Here is a 19,854-nt window from a genome sequence, read left to right as displayed (position 1 = left end):
AGCAATAATGGTAGGCCGACGCGGTTCTGTGATGAGAATTGCACCATGTTGCTCCCTGCAAAATTCTGGTGTGGCTGACATCCTCCCATACTGTGACCCAGAAGTGGGAGCCTTCTCCTTTGGGTTAGAGATCCGTCACATTAGCGGGCATACAGTCACTTTATCCGGTTCGTCTTCGCTTCGTTTCGTTTGACGTTACAGGACATGTCGAAGACGAAACCCAAGTTGGAAGGCCAACACGGTCAACACCATCGCTGAAGAGGAAGCCAGTTAACAAGAATCCACGCGCTACACGGCTCAAAATGCGTGGGATTGCTTGAATGACAAGCTGGTGACAATTGCTCGAAAGTTTCAACAACTACCTACCAACCTACCTAAACACTAGACCCTATTGTCTCAGGGAGTAGATGAATCAGATGCAAGCAGACAAATGTTCCATTAATGTGTCTCGGTCACGCGATAATTGATCACACTCAGCGCCATTCGGGTCCCAGGGACCATTGTCTCAGACAAATGGTCCAGCTGTATTTTTTGGGAGTTGTTACGAACAAATTAGCTAACGCCCGGACGTCAAACTCCCAGTCCGACTTCGAGTCCGGATGCAAGCCGGGTGCGGCTGATACACAAAGGAAACAAACCGGCAAAGAGTTCAAATGAGACACAATGGTAAACCTAGTACGCTAGATGTACATCATTGATTAACAATAAAGAAACAGTAGCAAGTCAAGCTATGTGTGCGTGTATGAAGGAAGGGTGAACCATAGAGCTACCCATTACTCCCCCCATCTGTTTTTTCTAGATCTCTCTTTAGTATTGTTTTTCGCCCCTTGCCTTATTCTCATCTCCCTATCTGGCTGAACCAACCGTCTCTATGCCTTTATTTTGGTTCTTGATCAAAGAATATCGATTTTCCCTGGTGTCCGTTGCACATAGATTGGATTTGGTAGAAAAATGGAAACGGAGAGATACTTATGGCTTCAAATAGGCACCACAATGATCTAAAGCTCATCCTTCGCCTCGGTCTTCGCCTCGGCCTTCTCCCCAACCTCCTCGGCCTTCTCCTCGACCTGGTCCATCTTCTCCAAGACCACTTCTTGGGCCTTCTCTCCAGCTTCTTGAGCCTTCTCCTGAACCTGTTCCGCCTTCTCGGCGACCTTCTCCTGAACTTGTTCCGCCTTCTCGGCGACCTCCTCTTTAACGTTGTCAGTCACACCCTCAATCTTCTCCTTTGATTGCTCAGTGGCTTCCTCGGCCTTCTCGGCGAGCTTCTCGGCAGCCTCCTCAGCCTTCTCCTTGGCTGGTTCAGCGACCTCCTGCACCTTTTCCACAACCTGCTCAGCCTTCTCCTTGGGTGGTTCAGCGACCTCCTGCACCTTTTCCAAAACCTGCTCCGCCTTCTCCTCGACTGGTTCAGCGACCTCTTGCACCTTTTCCACGGCCTGCTCGGCCTTCTCCTCGACCTGCTCGACCTTGTCGCCAGCCTTCTCCGCGACGTTGTTCTTCAGGTTATCGACATTGTTGGCCACTTTCTGGATACGCTCGACAATCTTCTGGATCTTCTCCTGAGCGGCCCTGGCGTCGTCACTCTGCTCGATGTCCTGCGAAACGGTGGCTTCGTTGCTCTCGCTGGCCGGCTTAGCGACCTTTTCTTCGGCTTCCTTCTCACCGTCGACGCTCATTTCCGCTTGGGGAACGACCTCTTCGGCAGCAGGAATTTTAGGAGTCTCTTGGTCAACGCCTGAAGTATTGACGTTAGTATCTAGACACCCAAGGTATCAGCATATGGCGGTTAATTGACGTACCCTGAACATCCGGATGCGGGGGCGCAACGGGCTGAGAAGCTTTGGGAGCCCGAACAACCTTAGGCATACCGCTTCCACCAAGCTGGATTTCGTTGCCATTTGCATCGATGACGCGTGTTCTCGTTTCATACTTGGTCTTGAACTCGACCTTGCCCTTGAGCGCTTCGACTTGCTCCGCGTTGAGAAGGTTACCATCCTGGTCGCGATACTCAATCTTCTCCTGCCGAGAGATGACGCGCTGGCCCACCGGGTTGGCACTAGGCTCCTGCTTGGCGGCTTGTTGCTCCTGGTTCACAATGGGCTTCTGAGCCTGAGGAGGCGCGTTAGCCACAGCAGGCCTCTCAATCGTGCCGTGAACTGGGGTCTGGGAAGCCGTCTGGCTTGTTGGGGTAATTCCGTAGTAATTGTCGTACTAATCATCAAGCGAGGAGTGTTAGTATCCAAGGACATGCCGTTGCTGTTTCAGCTAAATCTTTCGAATGCGGTAACTTGTCGCTTGCTGCTCGAACTCTTACTGGCAGTTCAAGATATCCATAGTGCCTTCATCCGCCAATGTATAAAACACCCACTGGCTCCCACTATCATCTCTTTACGCCCTCTCGGGCACATGTCTTGGGGGTATGGTTTGATGGGGGATAGAACTTACGCTATCCAGGAAGGTATTGCAGTCAAAATCCCAAGTGCTGAAAAGCTTGACCCGGTTGCATTCAGCCTTGGTCCAGGGGTTACCGTAGGCCAGAGGAGAGAACAACCAGAAGACAACCATCGACAAGGTAAGGAACAAAACGGCGCCGAGTCTGTTGAAAATAACCTTGTCCTTGACGAGAGAAATCCTAGCAGTCACAAAGTCAAAGACTTGGCAGAAGGCAATGATGGCGAAGTACAAGGCCGGGAAGTAATGATGCAGGAAGAGTTGACGCTGCATAAGGTAGAAGGGAAAATAATGAAGAGCCCATCCGAGGACAGAGGTTCCAACTTCGTAATCAAAGCGTTTGAAGATGGGATTGGCGTAATCATTGCAGCTGCGCTGCCAGCGGAGAATAGCAATGCCCTTGAAAAGGACGTAGATAACAACAGCAGCAGTAGCGCTCCACCAAATGATGGGGTTACCCATCAAGTAAACCTGGCGATGTTGCCTGCCCCAGAAGTTGATACCACGGCGGAGGATAGGCCAAGCCTCGGGGCGAGAATCCCAGGCATGAGACTCAACAAGGCCGGCATTTGTCTTCCACATGACCTTCTGAAGCTCCCAGAACTTGCCGAAGAAGCCAGGGTTGCGATAGTTGACCTTCTCGGCGTCAGCTCCGAGCTGCGGATGGTCGTTGAACTCGATATACCAAAGACTGTTGGGAAGGGAACCGCCCTTGGCGCATGTGACCTCCTGTTGCTCCGAGGCCCAAGTAGGAAGTTTAACCTTGTGGGAGAAAAGAACACAGCCTGTCATGATGTGCACCAGCTTGAACTTGGTGTCAATGGTACGAAGACGTTCCTGAGCAACGCCGCTCTTGGACTTCTTCTTGACAATTTCGACACGGAAAAAGTCGTTGGCATCTCCATCGAAGCCCTCATAGCCATAAGCTGACACCTCGTTTTGCCAGTCAGCCTCAGTTACGGGGGGCCGAACGTCATGCGAATGGAGACGACGGTGGGTAGGCAGATGATAGAGACGGAGAATTGCGCCATCCTTGATATAGGGAGTTTCGGGGAGGTGATCCCACGCGCCAGTTCCGTTAATGGGCTGACCATCGATACCGAGAGGCTGGGTCTGGTTCTCAAGGAGCCAGATGTTGTTGTCATCCTTGTGGGGATAGAGAGTAATCTGCTGCTGCTTTGAGCCGGTGGGGTACATCAAGGGGTGCGAATGCAGATAGCCACCCTGGGTGTTGACATGCCTGATGGTAACACGGCTACCCATAAGAACGTCAGCCGGGACATCCTGCATGCCCTTCGAGTTCAGAGTCGACTGGAACTCGGAGCTCATGAAGCCGTCACCGTCGCCAGGGTTGGTAAGGCACAGGAAGTGGATTCCGAACATGGCCATGTAGAAAGTAAGAGGGATGACAATGAGGCAGAAAGCGCGGGCCATGAAGTGCTTGGCGAACGCGCGAGGGGAAACATGCTTGTGATCGCCAAGCACAACCCATAGCTGGATCAAAGTCAAGCTGCCAACCCACGCAATGGTGAACAGACCAACCCACTTGATACTAGCGGTGATTCCTAGACCAAGACCGGTGACAACCAGCCAGAACCACCAGCTCGGTGTGAAGGCCTTACCAGGTCCCAATTCTTGTTGGTTGGTGAAGGCAGTGAAGCCGAGCGCAGTAAGGGCGGTTCCAATCATCAGGGGCGAGTCAAGCAAGATAAGCCGGGCCTGGGTGAGAAGGCCGTTCTCTGTAAAGAACAGGTTCGTTAGTCGTATGAACTATCCGATTGTTCTTCTTTCTTTCAGACGTACCGAATATGATAAGACAAGCTCCCATGAAGGCAGTGGTGCTACGGCATCCAGCTGCCTTAAGAGTGAGGAACATGGTAGGAGCCAAAAGGATACCGCAGATAGCCGGGAACATGCGCATGGCGACATATGGAACGCCAGGCTCGACGTAGTCCTTTCCAATCTCCTTGAAATCAAAGCTACCGTCGAACCCAGCGAGCCAGCCGAAGAGGGTAATCATGAGCTTTGCGAGGGGTGGGTGGACGTCCATGAAGAACTTGCCCTTGATGTACTTGGAAGCGAAGCCGCCGAAGCTGTTGCAGACATTGAATCAGTACATATTCTTCCAAGTGAGCAACCATATCCTCCAATGGGTGGGTTACATACTGGACTTCGTCAAACACAACACTGTCAGGCTGGTAAATGCGGAATAGGCGAACAACGGCAGACAAAATCGTGATGATAGTGAGGAGCACGAAGTCGGATCCGGGGAGCAAGAACGGATCATTGTCCTGGACACCTTCGGACGAGTAGTCGTCCTTGACCTTGGCGGACTTGTTTTTGTTGTTTTTGTTTTTGGACACCACCGCGGAGGTCGGCACGGCCTCGTAGGCGGGCGGCGGGGCATAGGCCGGGGCATATGCCGGCGGCGGCGCCGGCGATTTCTTGCCGGAGCGAGCCATGTTGGCGAAAGTATCGGTAGGACAGCAGTTGGTTGCGGATCAAGAGGGAACTTCTGGGAGGTTTCGGAGGCCTCGTAGGGAGGTCACTGATCGGTGGGACCGTAAACTAAAGATTAACGAGAGTCGAAGAAGGTTAAACGATCATTGGGACAGGGCTGCCCGTGTCATGGATAGTTCCGACGAGACGGAATGGGAACTTTCCGGGGCCGATCGGAAACTGGGCGTGGGGAAGAAGAGTAAGTATAATGGCAGTCAAGAGGATAGAATGGAAAGAGGAAAGGGAAGACAAGTGCAAAGACGACTTCGCCCTGATGGAATCCGTCCTGGCCTTGGACCTTTGTTGATGCAGTGGAAAACTAGAGAAGGGAAGTGGACGAAGAGGAAAAAAGGGTACGTCTAGCTTATGAAAGGGGCACAAACCTAGGATGTGGTCTGAAGTGAGCGAGTGATGCTCGCAACTTTGAAATGGACCCGCGGAATATGATCTCGTGGCTCTGGCTCTGCCTGAAGCTGAGGTGGACAGTGGCCTGGTCGGCCCAAGAGAAGAAGTGGAAGGGTGGCAGGGTCAGTGATGGAGCTTAAGTGGCCTCAATATCAGCCCCTGTCCCGGACCTTGGCACCCCTCCCCCCCGTCGTGCGTCGAAGTTCATTTGAGCTCCACCAAGCGAACCTCAAGCCATTGGCCAGCCCGCCGTTTACATACATATACGGCGCCCCAAGCAAGGCCGAGCTCCCCAGTTTCTGGGCGCCATTGACAGCTCACATATGTAACTGGTCCAACACTTGCATTCGAGTTGAACTGCAGTCTGACGGTTCGGTTCCGCGCTCCCGACAATGTCACAGTTCTCTTTCTTTTTACTCTTGTATACTCTTTCGCCGACGCATGTGAGCGGCCGTTGGCCTGCCGTGTGCACCATTGCTAACCCCCAAGCCACTACACAACTTCTCCTCATCGTAGACGAAGCGTGATGGCGGGAATGAACATGTCTAGTGGGTAAAGACATTGAAGATTGAAGACTGGGATGGGATAGACCACCTCATCAGTGAGTGACATGTGCATCACAAACAGCCGGCCGGAGCGACCAAGACGTAGCATCCAAAGTGAGGAAAAACCTGCCTCTACGCAGCTTATGCAGACAAAAATCCCAGAGAAGAGAATAGTCCTGCGAACGAGAGAGAGTTTTCGATGGGCATTTCCTCTGAGGGTATCGGTTCCATATGGCCTTAGAGTGGCCAAGTATCTCACTGAACCCTTTCTGCATAGTACATGTGTGATCTTCACTGCGACATGTCTTCCTAGTGAGCTAGTATACAACAGTGTCTTGATAGGTATGCAACAGCAACCACGAAATGGCTGTCCCGTCAGCCGCTAACAGCCTTGTCCCGGTCACAGTACAATTGTACAGTAAGGCTTTGGCCGGGCGGCGCTGGATGGCCTGGGCCAGGACAAATTGGGGTGGATATAGACGCGCACGGGCCAATCATACTACAGTTTGGTCAAACCGCCCTACAAGGTGCAAAGCCATCTGGAGAAAAACAACATCATCCCATCTAACCCAAAGTCGACATCAACTGCATATCGCCGTCTTCCAAATTACCGGCGATCTATCGACATAATGGCCGCGACCACAAATGGCGACCCTTCCGCAGCGGCGGCTTCACTTGACAATATCAAGCCACCGCCTGGAGTTATCATCCCGCCACCAGGCGAGATTCGCGAGGCGATCGAGAAAACGGCCGGATATGTTATGCGTGGTGGACTAGGACTCGAACAGCGCATTCGCGAGAACCATGGCAAGAATCCGAAATTCAGCTTCTTGATGACCTCGAGCGATCCATACAATGCGTACTACGAATGGCGAAAATCAGAAATAAAGGCCGGACGCGGCACCGCCATTGCCGCTGGTCGCGTCGGTGAGGCTGCCCCAGCTCCAGCCAAGGAAGAGCCAAAGGGCCCTCCCAAGCCGCCTGACTTCCAGTTCTCAGCGCGTATGCCTCGTATGAGCCAAAAAGACCTGGAAGTTGTGCGAGCAACAGCCCTGTTCGTCGCAAAGAATGGCCGCCCATTCATGACACAGCTCTCCCAGCGTGAGGCCAGCAACCCGCAGTTCCAGTTCCTGATACCCAACCACACCTTCCACAACTTCTTCCAGAGCATGGTCGATCAGTATTCCATCCTCTTGCGCGAAAACGATAGCACTGGAAAAGGCAACCAGGCACTACAAGAACGCATTGCCGAAATTAAGCGGAACATTGACGATAAGTACCACGTGCTGGCGCGTGCGAAACAGAGGGCCGAGTATGCGATTTGGCAGGAGACTGAAAAGGCAAAGAAGGAGGAGGAGGAAGAAAGGAAGAAGATTGAGTTCGCTCGTATCGATTGGAATGACTTTGTCGTCGTCGAGACCATTGTCTTTTCGGAATCAGACGACCAGGCTAACTTGCCGCCTCCCACAACGCTCAACGACCTCCAGTATGCTTCGCTAGAAGAGAAGAACAAAATATCGATTAGCTCCAATCTCCGGATCGAAGAGGCCTTCCCATTCGAAGACACCAGCTATAACGCCTACCCCCCGCAACAGTACGGAGTCCAAGCGGCACCTTCTCAGCCAGCCCAGCAACAGCAATACCAATCCCCGAATACTCCCAATGCCCCGCAGGCATACGGCACCCCTCTCCCCGTTGGAAGCCACCCAAGACCAGAAGAGGAGGAAGCGGCGCAGAGAGCTCGGGCGGAACAGGAGGCTAGGACACGGGTGCAGCCAACTGGTGGACTGGCGCCGATGAAGATCAAGGATAACTATGTTCCTCGAGCAGCGCAGCGCGCGGCCAACAAGTTTGGTTCACAAATGGCTTTGTGCCCTAACTGCAAACAGCAAATTCCACTTAACGAACTGGATGAGCATATGAGAAGTAAGCAAGCCCCGCCGTGTCCCAATCCGTGCCCATGCAATGTTTTACTGACAGCTTGGTTAGTTGAACTTCTTGATCCACGGTGGAAGGAACAGAAGGCCAAGGCGGACGCGAGATTTGCTACGACTAACCTCTCTACTGTGGATGTTGCCAACAACCTCAAGCGACTGGCTAGCGCACGTACCGATGTTTTCGATGCAGTAACCGGTCAGCCCATATCCGAGGAAGAGCAAGCTCGAAGGAAGAAGGTGGCCATGCATAGCTACGACGGAAATCCCGAGGGCAGGAGCCAGGCACACATCAACCAGTTGCAGACCTTCAATCTCGACGAGCAGATCAAGGCCATCCACCAAAAGTTTGCCGACAAGAAGTGAAGTGCCTCACCGATTGAACGTTCCCTAGATCGTCTTGTCGAGCGGTTGACGGTTGAACCCAATTGGGCATTTTTCTTCAGACTAAGGCGTGCCGAGGAATTCCTGCTGGATGAGAAGATGGGCGTTTCCTAGCGGACCAAACCCAGACATCAATCCTTACATGCAGGGTCTTGGGTATCAACTGTGAGTTTTTTTTGAGATCGGGACCGCAGGTGAGGAATTCATCGTTTCGTCGACCAATATCTCTACTTCTTCGTCTTGCCAAGCTTATGCCAACCTTTGTTGCACTTATACAGCTTGCCAGGCGGCTCCAGAGACTCACAACGAGGGAGAAGAAAAACAAAAAAGGAATCATCATTATTCTCTCGCACCTGTGAGTATAAATACATCGGTAAATTAGAGAGATGTATGGGAGAAGAGTTCGCGACTGCGATACGGGCCGAGGCTTTTTTGGAGCTTCGAAGCATGCTCTATACATGTATAGTGAGCGGTCGTATAGATAATCAATCGGTCAAAATGGTTAAGCCATCGCTGTGGACATAATATACCGACATCAACCGTGTTTTCTGGATCCCAATTTTGTTCGTGATACTAACAGACAACATGAAGCAGGCATTCCTCGATGTTGTCGCTCTACTACACAGTAGATGCAGAAACAACAAGTGCGACTATCGGCGACCGTTGTCTGGTGGGCGGGTAATGTAACGTATAACGAATTTTACGGTAATATATCCCTACCTCCAGCATGGATCGTCATCGAGCGCACTAGAACCGGGATTCGGGTCGAATACATTCCACTTCGGGTCCCCCATTTAGCCTGCCCCCCTCATAGCGTGTGGTTACGGCTTCGTGAGCTCGTATTTCCAGCTGTAGCTTCCCCTCGTAACGTCGTTTTCCTCCAACTTCAATCGACAACCCCCCACATTCGTCTCTCCAAGTTGCATCATGTAAGTTCATCCACTTTCATCGACGCACGACGACCAGATCCGTTGCGCCCAGGCTATCTTGCTTCCTCGTCCATCAAGACTATCAGCTACGCTGTCACACAAGCCCTCTTCTGACAAAGCAACAACTCCAGCGCCAACTACAGCAAGGAGATTCGAGCTGCTTCCCGTCATTTTAACCGGGAAACCAGCTCTTTGCGTCCAGTAATAACCACTAAACCAACGTCCTTCCCAAACCGCGAAAACGGCGTCCTCCAGCGACTTGGGGTCCGCGGCCGGTGGTGCGCGCGCTACCTCTCCCACCTCGCCAACGTCGCCCACTAGCCCGGTCAGCCCAACGGGGTCTCAGTCAGATAAAGCAAAGGCGGCGGCGGCGGCAGCTGCCCGTCTGCACCGGCCCATCATGCAATCTCTACCGGACACGCGACAACAGTCGTTTGATGAGATTTACGGTCCGCCCGAGAACTTCTTGGAGATCGAGGTTAGTCTTCACCCCGTCGCCCGTAGGCTCGCTCTGTCACAGAGCCGGCCCGGTCACCCTAGTCGGAGTCGGATGTCCATTCTCGACGACTACCCCCAATGCCCCAGACCTGACCTCACTGACATGTTCACCCACGAATAGGTCCGCAACCCCCGAACCCACGGTATCGGCCGCCACATGTACACCGACTACGAGATTGTATGTCGCACCAACATCCCCGCCTTCAAGCTGCGGCAGTCGACAGTGCGCCGCCGCTATTCGGACTTTGAGTACTTCCGCGACATCCTTGAGCGGGAGAGCGCCCGCGTGACCATCCCCCCGCTTCCCGGCAAGGTGTTCACCAACCGGTTTAGCGACGACGTGATCGAGGGCCGCAGGGCGGGTTTGGAGAAGTTCCTCAAGATCGTCGTGGGGCACCCGCTGTTGCAAACGGGGAGTAAAGTGCTAGCTGCTTTTGTGCAGGGTGAGTTTTTGTTGCCTTCTTCCCATTTATTTTCTTCTCCAGACTGATCGATCGCGAACCTGACTAACACCGAAACCTCTCCCTTCTATCACAAAATAACAGACCCCAACTGGGATCGTAACGCATGGTGACTCCTCTTCCGCGAAAGCTGGGGAGTAGGCACCCCGCGCCCGCGCTTGGGCAGCGCCCCTTCGTCTATATCGTCCACCTCCACATCAACCTTATCTTCTGCCTTTTCATCTTTGTTAGCCAGTAATAACCATAGCGTTGTTGTCCTCCACAATACCAATACTAGTAACTCTACCACATCATCGTCATCATCATCGCCGCAACAATCGCAACGGTCCCACCAGTCACAATCGACGATGCGAACGCCGAGAAAACTGCGCAAACGTCCTCCGCGGGGTTACGCCGAGACGCAAGCTTTGTATAAGCTTGCGGTGGGTGATGGTGGCGAGGAGTCGTGATTATGGCGATGGATGACAGTTTGCCGAAGTTTGCCCGGAAGTGAAAAAGGTTGAAACGAAGGGCATTTTCCGTGTTTGTGTTTCTGAGTAACATGAGCTGGGCGGACAGGAAGAATGGGCGGGCCATCGATGGAGAGAGATGTTCAAAAGTTTGTCTGTCGAATGATTGTTTGAGAGTATACGTGGATTTTAGGTCAGCGACATTATGGAAGGTGTTGATAATGTCAGCCGTTGCGAATAAATATCCTCGGTTCTTTTTCAGTACCTTGACTAGAAGTACAAGGCACAGCCTGATTACAAGACACGGCCGAACATGAAAAGGATGATGATCGAAATATCCGTGATTCAAGTCACTTTATGTCTATTCCCTATAATGCCTGGTTGTTTTCCGCTGTTCCTTTTGTTTTCCCACAGATATCCGCACCGAGTGAAGCCCTTGGTATGTACCATCACGTAGCCCACCTCAGGCTCCTAATAGCTGAGATTCCTTGCTTGCACCTTCCACTTCTTGCTCGCTTGATCCCCGACCGATTGACCGGAACAAAAACCTCCAAGCCAGCACTGATCATTGCGCTCCTCTCCATTTCACTTTCCGCTCTAACACTATCGTACACTGGAAATTCGTTCCTCCGCTGCTGATCTCTCTCCCCTGCTGATGCCTGGACTGCTTTGCTGTTTGTTGTATTGAAAAGAAAAATCATGAAGAAAAAAGAAACAAGGAGTGGGGGTGTTATATTAGGAACCGCGGATATGGAACCCGGCATCCGTGTACGAAACCCACACACAGCACCTGCTGCTTCTGAACAATGGCTGAGCAAGCAAGTAGGTTAAGGGTGTCTTGGAAAGGTTCATTCACCCATCGCTGTTCCTTGTGTTGCTGTAGTTGTTGTGATTGCTGGGCACAAGCAGGAAGCGGGCAGAGGAGATGGTGCGTCGTTGCGGGCGCTTACGCCTTTGAAGCGCCCTCGTGAAAGGTCAAATAATCATACGTGGCTGGCCAAGTTCTGAGGAGTTGAGATGGATGTACCTCGTGTTCGTTCTCTGTCCAAATGTTGGGGATGAGTATAAAGGGTGGGACAGAGGATAAAAGGGGGGGTCTGTTTCCCTATTTGTCTTGGTTCGGTAATATCTGTCCGGCCGTCTCAATCCGGGATTGAATTGTTGTGATCCCGCATAATCGTTGGGTTTTTTTTCATGACGGGGTACCAAGAAGCCTGAGGATGGCTTCGTACATGCCGAACATGATGGCGGCGCTGGGCACCGTCCGGAGCATATGCGGCGTCATACCACCATACAGACCGGCCATGCCCTCCTCCTTGAAGACGAGCTTGAAGCACTGGATCAGGCCCGTATATTTGGGCTTGCCGCCGTCCATGGGTGCCTGTCGTAGACGGGTGCGGGCGACCTCATGGGGGTATGTGAGGACGGCCGCGACAAGCTTCGCGCCGCCCGCAGCGCCCGCATTGCCCGTCCAGTTGACCGCGTGGTCCCACCAAGTCTTTTGGCGCCCGCTCTGCACAATCTTCTCCTCCCGCAACGCCAGTGCCGTCTTCATGCGCTCGTATAGCACCCACTGCAGCGTCGACTCGGCCACGCCCAAGTAGCTCGCGCTCATGCCCTTGTACAGGCCTCGGAGCCCTTCGTTGCGCAGGATCTGCCGGATGCAGTCGTAGCTGTTCTGGTACTGCCGCCTCGTCACGCCTCCGCTCTCGGCCGCCACGTTCTTGTCCAGCTGCAGCCGCGTCTTGACCATCCATATCGGGTTCGTCGCGGTGCTGGTCACGATGCCCGCCAGCACGCCCGCGCTGAGGTGCACCCATGTGCCTTCCTGCCCGTTGTTGAAGTACTTGGCGATCAGCCGCTTGCCGTTGCCGTAGGTGAAGAAGTTGATGGAGCGCGCGGGCACGACGCCGACGAGATTGGGGCCGAGGCCCTTGAACAGGGCGCGGGGGCCTTCTTGCCGGTAGACAGCCGACAGAATCTGGCCGGTCTCGCTAAAGTGGTACCAGGCGGCGCGAATCGGGTTGAGGGGCACTCCCACGTGCGATTGTCGCGAGGCTCGGAGTTGTGCTTGGTAGAAGTCGGACTGGAGTCGCGTCTTGAGAACGTCTAATGGGGCGGTTAAGGCTGCGGCTGTCATACCACCGATTCTGTTATGTGCGCGAGAGCGCGAAAGTGTTAAGCTCAGCGCTCTTCTTGGCTGACGGGGCGCGCAAGTGGCTTCCCGTCCGTGGAAGGAATTGTTGTTGCTTACCCTCCTGCAACAAAGTGCGCCCATGATTTTGCAAAGGGGGTTGCCTCGATCTTGTCTGGCCGTACTAACGGATCGGCTTGGTGTGACTCTGGTACTATATCGCCTGTTTCGCGGGATACGACGAGCGGAATGTGGTCGCCTTTGTAATGCTGGTCGGAGGGACCGGGTACCCTCCTGGTGGCCGGCAGTGACTCCATTGTGAAGTAATTCTTCTTGACGACGGATGTCCTCTCCTCTCTGTCAATGGATTCAGCAATCACCCAGAACAAGTCTGGCGATCAGAGTGCGGATTGAGGGGGGTGTTGTGTACGTTTGTCCGAAGTGGCTCGACTTTGGCCGTAAAGGTAGCAAAATCGTTATCAGCGATAATCGTTCGCCCGACTTTTTTTTTTTTTTTTTGCCAGTCGGGTGCCATTCAGCGGTAGGTAGTCCCACATCATCCCTGTGCGGTTAAAATCCGGCCCTGACCTGACTAGTGCCAGGGATCAGCGGGTGTCGTCATCATCCCAATCCGCAGGCCCACCAGTTTCCTTATTAGGCAATCAGAAAACAGCAAGGGGTAAAAAGGGGTTTGTTTGCTTTCCAGACCTCTACAGTCCGATGCTGGTTTGTTTGTTAGCTTGGTACACTAGATAGGTACTTCTGGTGGTATATACTAGACGAAATCGATCCCGAATATTCCCATCCCTTTCAAGGATAAGTTGAAATGGCTCAGTACGAATGATTGAAGGATTGACAGGAATTGACATGACATTGGACATCAGGAATGGCGTTCCCAAGGTAATAACACGCGTTACTTAGCTATGAAAACGCACAGGAAAGTTGACACGAGGTCTCGAGCTAACAAACAGACCAGTATTTATTGTACAATACTTTACGCTCACGATATATTGTTTGCGGGCTCACGGACACAGGAACACATGGTTTTGACGTACCATTTTCTATCTGACTTTTTAAGATACAAATCAACTCTCTCTGGCGACCTCACCATTAACAACGCTGTGCAGTAAACCCACAGTGATGTGCAGCTGTACCCTCGAATGAGCAGCAGAAGTGATGGTGATAAAGAATGGAATAAGAACGAAATGATGCGCATATCGCCTTAGCGATGTTGGGTATCTCGATACTCACTGACGGAAATTCGAATGGAGAACAAAAGACCCAATGATAGGTACGCCAGTGATCCCAATGCAGATGTGCAAGTATGAAGCCCAATAAAATGGTTTTCCTTCATGTCCACCGATATTCCGCGTAACTTCGTCCTGGTATGAATATCTGATTGATGGTGGCACTACTGATAATGGTGGTAAAGTCGATGATGCTGCAATCCTCTCAATATTGAATGTGGCCGAAAATATGTTGCGGTGCAATGATCGGGGATGGTACCAACAAATACTCCTCGTCATTAGCTCTTTGGCCCGACCACGAAAGCCTAAGCAGCCATAAGCTTCCTGACCCTGCCGTTGTCTGCGTGTTGATAGCCATAACACAGGGCCCGTTTGAGGCAATTCTCGATAGCTGCCAATTCCATCTCCATTGCCTGCTTTAGAGTCATGTTATCGTACTCATCGCCAGTAGGGAAGCCGATCTCGTGCCAAAGAAAGCCAAAGTAGCCGTTGCTGTTCATCTTGGTGGCCTTGCTCAGAATCTCAGATCTCTCACTGACAGGCTTGAGATTGACAAAGCGAGTGGTCTCCTCGCGGATGATGGCAATATACCATTCGAGAACATCCAACGGGACTCCTGGCTTCGGGCAAACCGACAGCTGATGGGTCCAGAGATCGGGGAACCTAGGCTGGTTGAACTCTCGCTGCTTCATCTCACCCATGCCGGCGGTGAAGGCGATGTTGTCCTTTTGAAGGACGCTGAAGCCAGGGCATAGCATGGCTGTGTTGACCAGACGCTTGAGAAGAAGTTGGTTGAGAGCGATGTGGCTATCATGGTCGCGGCGCTGGATGGTATTGCGAAGCAGCTCGATGAGACGAATCGTGGCGCTGTATACGGCCCAGCGTTGGTGAATCGTGATGCAGTCTGACTTTTGCCAGGGCAACTTCCTGATCGTAGAGATCATGCACTCGTAAGGACGCTGGGGGCAGCTTTTAGTATACTGAGCACGCTGTGGCATCTCAACAAGCTTGACCAGCATCGCCATCTCCTCGATCATGATAAAGCCTTTAAAGGTCTTCCACGGCTTCGCCTCAACTGGAGATTCGATTATCGGTTCTGCGCCTCTCCAGGTCACTCCGGAAGCCAAAGGAAAGAGGTCCTTCATCATACTGGCCTGGCCCGACAACTCCACATCAACGGGGCGATCAGCAATACGAGAAGGACGATTTGTCCGTACAGCAGCTTGGCTCAAGCGTTGGACAGCTCTGATAGCATCATCTTGACTGCAAAACTCAACGTATGCGTCCTGAGTCTTGCCATTGATTCGCTCCATGATGACGTGCACGGATTCCTCAGTCAGTAGTTTGGCGTTCCGACCAAGGAGTGCCTTGATCTCTTGGTGAGTGGTCGTGTAAGGAAGATTGGTGATCTTAACAACTCCGGCATCCGAAGCCGAAGCTTGCGAACAGCTTTCAATGAAAGGAAAGTTGTCGGGATGCAAAGCTACCTCCGCGGTAGGGAGACCATACGGACCAAGGAGGGTGAGCCTGTTCAGCTGCTCTGAGCGTACAGCTCGCACTTCTGGAGGGGGAGGGCCAGAAATGGGCATATGTGACATGACCGCATAGTTCTCGTTCGGGGTTTCATACCCTGAATGGTGGTTGGGAATTCTGACAATAGCACGCTCGTCGTTGCCCGCCGGAGAGAACGGATCAATCCCGGAGCCGGTGACGATACCGGCTTGAGTACCGTGGGTGTTCGGGGCATGAGCAGTATCAATCATGAACGGAGGCGGGGGTTGAGAAGGAAGTGAACCTGCGCGGGGAGCAAAGTTTCGAGGTTCGGTTTGATTAAAAATCTCCTTAGTGTGCGAAGGGGTCTTTGTAGCCTGAGACTGGCCCAGCTCGGTCTGCGGGTCATTTACAGTCTGGTTTTGTTCAGTCCTGGAAGCATCGCCGGTCTTCTGGTCGCCCTGAGGCTGCATATTGGAGCCTGGACCTCCAAACATTGGGCCGTAGGCGTAGTAGAGCTGGCCAGGTGCCAACCGAGTGACACCCGCGACTGGCTGGGCATTGGGCGATTGTGCGAAGGCTAGAGGACCATTAGACCCATTAGTTGGAATGTATGAACGATGGGAAAAGGGTGTCAGACCATTAGTATCGGTGATTGTGGCCATCTGGTGTTGAGGATAAGGGAGGCCCATGGGCGCATATCCAGTCTGACCAGCGGGTGAACTAATACCGGGGTGGCCGCCAGGCCCGTTAGGCACGAAGCCCTGACCAGTCTGGAGTTGAGAGATACCCATGTGCTGGTAAACGATGCCTGCCTGCTGATTGTTGATGCCATGGTTGTTTGATGACGGCCAAACAGGTTGACCTCCTGCCATTATCTCGTTCGTTGGATTGGGTGATATGTCATTGCTCAGGGCTGGGCTAGGTTGACCTTGTTGAAAAGATTGCGTTGCTTGAGGATACTGAACCATGTAAGCCATCGAAGCTTGATGGTCAAACGGGGCAACTCCAGCGGTCGTAGAAGTTCCTTGTTGACAGCTTTGGGTGTGGCTTTGGGTAGACCCGTTCTGCTCACGTTCGTGGTTTCCATTGCTGCCATTTTGATTGAATGTACCAGTACGCTTGTGATGGAAGTTAGTGAGACCGATCAGACAGACATACACCAAGATGTTTCTTTTGGATCCATACCTTCTTATCCTTTCTGCGCAAACCTTTAGGAAAAGTCGTGCTGGGAGCATTCCCGTTCTTCCTTTGCACAACGCTTGCCTTGGGGGTAGCGTCGACATCTTGAGCCATAACAGCATTCGGAGACTGGACAGTCTGAACGGGGAAATCCTCTTGCGAGTCGTCATCCAACAGTGACACGCCACCATGGCCCTCGTGGTCCTCGGAATCAACAGACTGGATCGACGAGCTCACCATGTTGTGGCGGCCCTTTTCAAGCATCTTGGAAACTGCATTTCGGGCCATGCTCGACGGCTTGGGCATCATGCGTTTGATGTCCGCCATCGTGTAATTCACTTGGCCGTGTCGCTAAGACCTATGTGGCAGGACGGTTGGTTAGCGGTCAGGAAGGAGGATGGCATATAAGGAACATCTGAAGCGCATTTGATATGGAGGTTAACTGACGCACATACCGGTAGCGGTACCTCTAGGCGCACACGAAACGACAGCAAGTCTTCTAAATATTTGTTATGGCAGGTGACGGATGGTGGTTGCGATGATAGAAAGTTGGCTGCTCAACTGTGCTCAGTTTCGGTGCGCGGGGTCGATCGAGGTATGCGAGAGGGTGGAATGCCTGGCGAAATTATATGGTTGATATGAGCAAACGAACTTGTAGGGTCCAATATCCAGCACAAGTCATTTGGTTGGAGTAAGACAGTTACAACTTCCAGTATTGCGCCCAGTGTCTATGCTGATAAATAGGTATCGCTTTCCAGAAGTGGAACAGGGCAGTCGAGAAAATGTTGAACACAAAAGCCTTGCGCAGATCTACCACTGCCTGCCAGCTGCGTTTGCTATCGCCCGTCACCAGGAGTTCAGACGAAGACCCTAGGTGTGGATGTGTCGAGGTTAGATACCAAACCTTGTCTGTGAACCTGGAAATCTAACGAAATCCAAGGCGGTCTTCCCTTCACCTCCGGTGGCAGAACCCAGATCCCCAGAAGGCTCGGTGATGAGAGGAAGTAGAAAGTTCCAAGGGTCAGTGAATCTCGTTGGTCGTCGACGAAGGACCTGCTGCGGGTGTTGGATGGAGGTTAGAGAAAAATCAGGCCGCTAGGACAGAACTTTAGCATGGAGGTCGCCGAAAGATTTCAATAGATTGAATATGGTGAGCCTTGGCTATGTCAAGTGAAGGGGAAGTGACATGTGTCTGCCTATTGTTTTGCTTGTCAATTCAAGTCACGATGCGGTTTGAAGTGGATAACTGACAATAAGCTGGAACTAGGTTGATTTCCTATTTCGATCTGGTCCATCAGTCAACTTCTGTTCAGTTGTTATTGTCCAAGGGCGCCATATATCACCATACTACCGCCTGTGTTCTCGCAGGACAAGGTTGGGTGAGCCAAATCTTGTTCATTAACAAGAACTCCCCATTCAAGAAGAGGCCCTTGTCAGCAGCCAACCGTCAGAAAAACTAGTAGCTTATGATCAGTTGCACAGCACACTCCTCACGCTCTCCCTACCGGTGCGTCTTCCGGATGCCCTTGAGGAACGGTGAACTTAACTGTCTTTGTAACAGCTTGAACCGGTTGATTGCCCATTTCCTTTGCGTGCCATGAACGAGTGTTTGGAGAGTGTAGACACATGTTATGATGTCCCAACCGCAAAGATATTGCCGCAATTCGATGTCCGCAATCCAGTTGCCTTCACGCATTCCCAGCACAGGGCTATCAACAACTCTCTTCCACCCAAAGCAGAGAGGCAAGAACAAACGGCATGTAAGGGGCAATTTGTCAGGAACATGTGGGAGATGTCCACGATGCCAAACTGGAGGTGAATGCACCCAGCATATACCAAGGCAAATTGACCGAGAAAGTCAATCGGCACTTCAAAGTGTAGACCGGAGAGGGAATCGCGAGAGATGTGTGATAGCGAGAATGAATTCTGAAAACTGTGCCCGCGTGGACGAATCTGATTATGCACAAGTTGGCAATTCCGACCGTAGAGGTGTATCGGTAGAGGATTATTATTTGGTACCATGGCATCTGGGTGCACTCGTAATCTCATTGTGTTTCTCTTTGCCTCCCAAAAGCGCCATCCACATGCGTGCAACATGATTTCACGTCGGGGAAATCCCGGAAACAGCAAACGCAACACCAGTGATCTCCAGAATACTCGCTTAGTCGAACTGTTGGGGCGAGGTTTGTTAGCATAGCCACTCATTGTGAGGGCTGGTTTTCAAGGGCTTACTGGTGTCAAGAAGGACTCGGCAACGAAACGCGCCCGCGCATTTAGCTAAGAAAAGTGTCAGTTCTATGAGCTCATAACTGTGGCAGACATGGTCGACCTACAAAGAGCTTCATTTCAGAAATCTCCTTGTCAACCTCCTCCATAAACTGGATGATGAAGTCCACCAGCTTATGCTTGAGCATCTCCTCGGTATGGAAGTTGGTGATCAGGAAGGAGATGTCGTAGCCCTATAAGCACGAACGCACAGTCGTCAGTTCCACGTAGTCCCGAGCATCACGGTGGCTCGTTCGTAGATCCCGGGGCATCGCGCACCTTGATGGGCTTTCTTCTGAGAATGAAGAAGGACTCGGCTCTTTGTGTCAAGAACCGGGTGAACTTGTGTACCAGGATGTGCTCAATCTCGTCGGCCTGCTTGATCTTGATGCTAATGCGTATACTGTTGATACTGGGCTCGATGAGGACTCGCTCGTTCTCGTTACGCGCAATCGTCAGGGGTGTAAGCAGCACTTCAGGGGAAGTCCGGGCTTCGACCTCGGGGACATTGTGACGTTCGGCGGTCTGGGAAGCAAAGTTGGAGAGACAGAGGGCGGCCGTCAAACTGCTCCGGACAGCCTGGAGGTAGGGACGTAGTGATTGCGACTGTGGGTTGGGCGTGTGTGAGCAGATGGACTAATAACGTGGGAATAGCCGGGGCAGCGGTCAAGTCAGCGTCGATGCGCGCGGGCGCTACATGCTCACCATTGTGCTTTTCCTAGCTGCGCGACCAGTTCCCTCCGATGGTGGCTAATCTCCGACCAGTAAAAGCAATGGTATACAGGTGGTCCGTTTCGTAAAGTTGTGTTGTGGTGGTAAAGCTCGTCGCCGTCGTCACCGGCGTTGGTTTGGATGTCGGGTGGTGCACCAGTCTGGTATGGTCCCGTCTCGAGGTTCCCGCAAGGTGACGCCTGACATGGCCCGCCCAAATGGAGCTAAGAAGTGCTCCCGTGCGGTACCTGTACGCTACGTAGGTA

General features: G+C 52.4%; 5 protein-coding genes across 5 annotated transcripts; 1 reads left to right on the top strand and 4 right to left on the bottom strand.

The window, feature by feature from the left end:
- Positions 1-641: 641 nt before the first annotated feature.
- Positions 642-4,916, bottom strand: NEUTE1DRAFT_70939 (uncharacterized protein; the record flags this gene model as incomplete). Its single annotated transcript, XM_009857184.1, has 5 exons — positions 642-1,738; positions 1,803-2,214; positions 2,449-4,193; positions 4,258-4,547; positions 4,621-4,916. The coding sequence occupies 5 exons, from the start codon at positions 4,914-4,916 to the stop codon at positions 999-1,001; spliced, it is 3,483 nt and encodes a 1,160-aa protein (XP_009855486.1).
- A 1,555-nt stretch (positions 4,917-6,471) lies between these two features.
- NEUTE1DRAFT_149536 (uncharacterized protein) lies at positions 6,472-10,824 on the top strand (the record flags this gene model as incomplete). The annotated part of the gene is made up of 5 exons (XM_009857183.1): positions 6,472-7,829; positions 7,893-8,199; positions 9,406-9,628; positions 9,770-10,091; positions 10,194-10,824. The coding sequence occupies 5 exons, from the start codon at positions 6,533-6,535 to the stop codon at positions 10,220-10,222; spliced, it is 2,178 nt and encodes a 725-aa protein (XP_009855485.1).
- A 744-nt stretch (positions 10,825-11,568) lies between these two features.
- On the bottom strand, positions 11,569-13,070 carry NEUTE1DRAFT_125480 (mitochondrial carrier protein RIM2; the record flags this gene model as incomplete). The annotated part of the gene is made up of 2 exons (XM_009857182.1): positions 11,569-12,708; positions 12,813-13,070. The coding sequence occupies 2 exons, from the start codon at positions 13,007-13,009 to the stop codon at positions 11,751-11,753; spliced, it is 1,155 nt and encodes a 384-aa protein (XP_009855484.1).
- A 1,174-nt stretch (positions 13,071-14,244) lies between these two features.
- Positions 14,245-16,939, bottom strand: NEUTE1DRAFT_149534 (uncharacterized protein; the record flags this gene model as incomplete). Its single annotated transcript, XM_009857180.1, has 2 exons — positions 14,245-16,551; positions 16,619-16,939. 2 exons carry the CDS (start codon positions 16,937-16,939, stop codon positions 14,245-14,247), a joined length of 2,628 nt encoding a protein of 875 aa, XP_009855482.1.
- A 1,709-nt stretch (positions 16,940-18,648) lies between these two features.
- NEUTE1DRAFT_70925 (ARP2/3 complex 20 kDa subunit) lies at positions 18,649-19,641 on the bottom strand (the record flags this gene model as incomplete). Its single annotated transcript, XM_009857179.1, has 4 exons — positions 18,649-18,889; positions 18,946-19,071; positions 19,157-19,483; positions 19,583-19,641. The coding sequence occupies 4 exons, from the start codon at positions 19,583-19,585 to the stop codon at positions 18,833-18,835; spliced, it is 513 nt and encodes a 170-aa protein (XP_009855481.1).
- Between the last annotated feature and the right edge of the window lie 213 nt (positions 19,642-19,854).

This window comes from Neurospora tetrasperma (assembly GCF_000213175.1).
Source record: "Neurospora tetrasperma FGSC 2508 unplaced genomic scaffold NEUTE1scaffold_81, whole genome shotgun sequence".
Lineage (NCBI taxonomy): Eukaryota > Fungi > Ascomycota > Sordariomycetes > Sordariales > Sordariaceae > Neurospora > Neurospora tetrasperma.
Note: the sequence above shows the minus strand (reverse complement) of the source record. Positions and strands in the feature narration are given on the sequence as shown.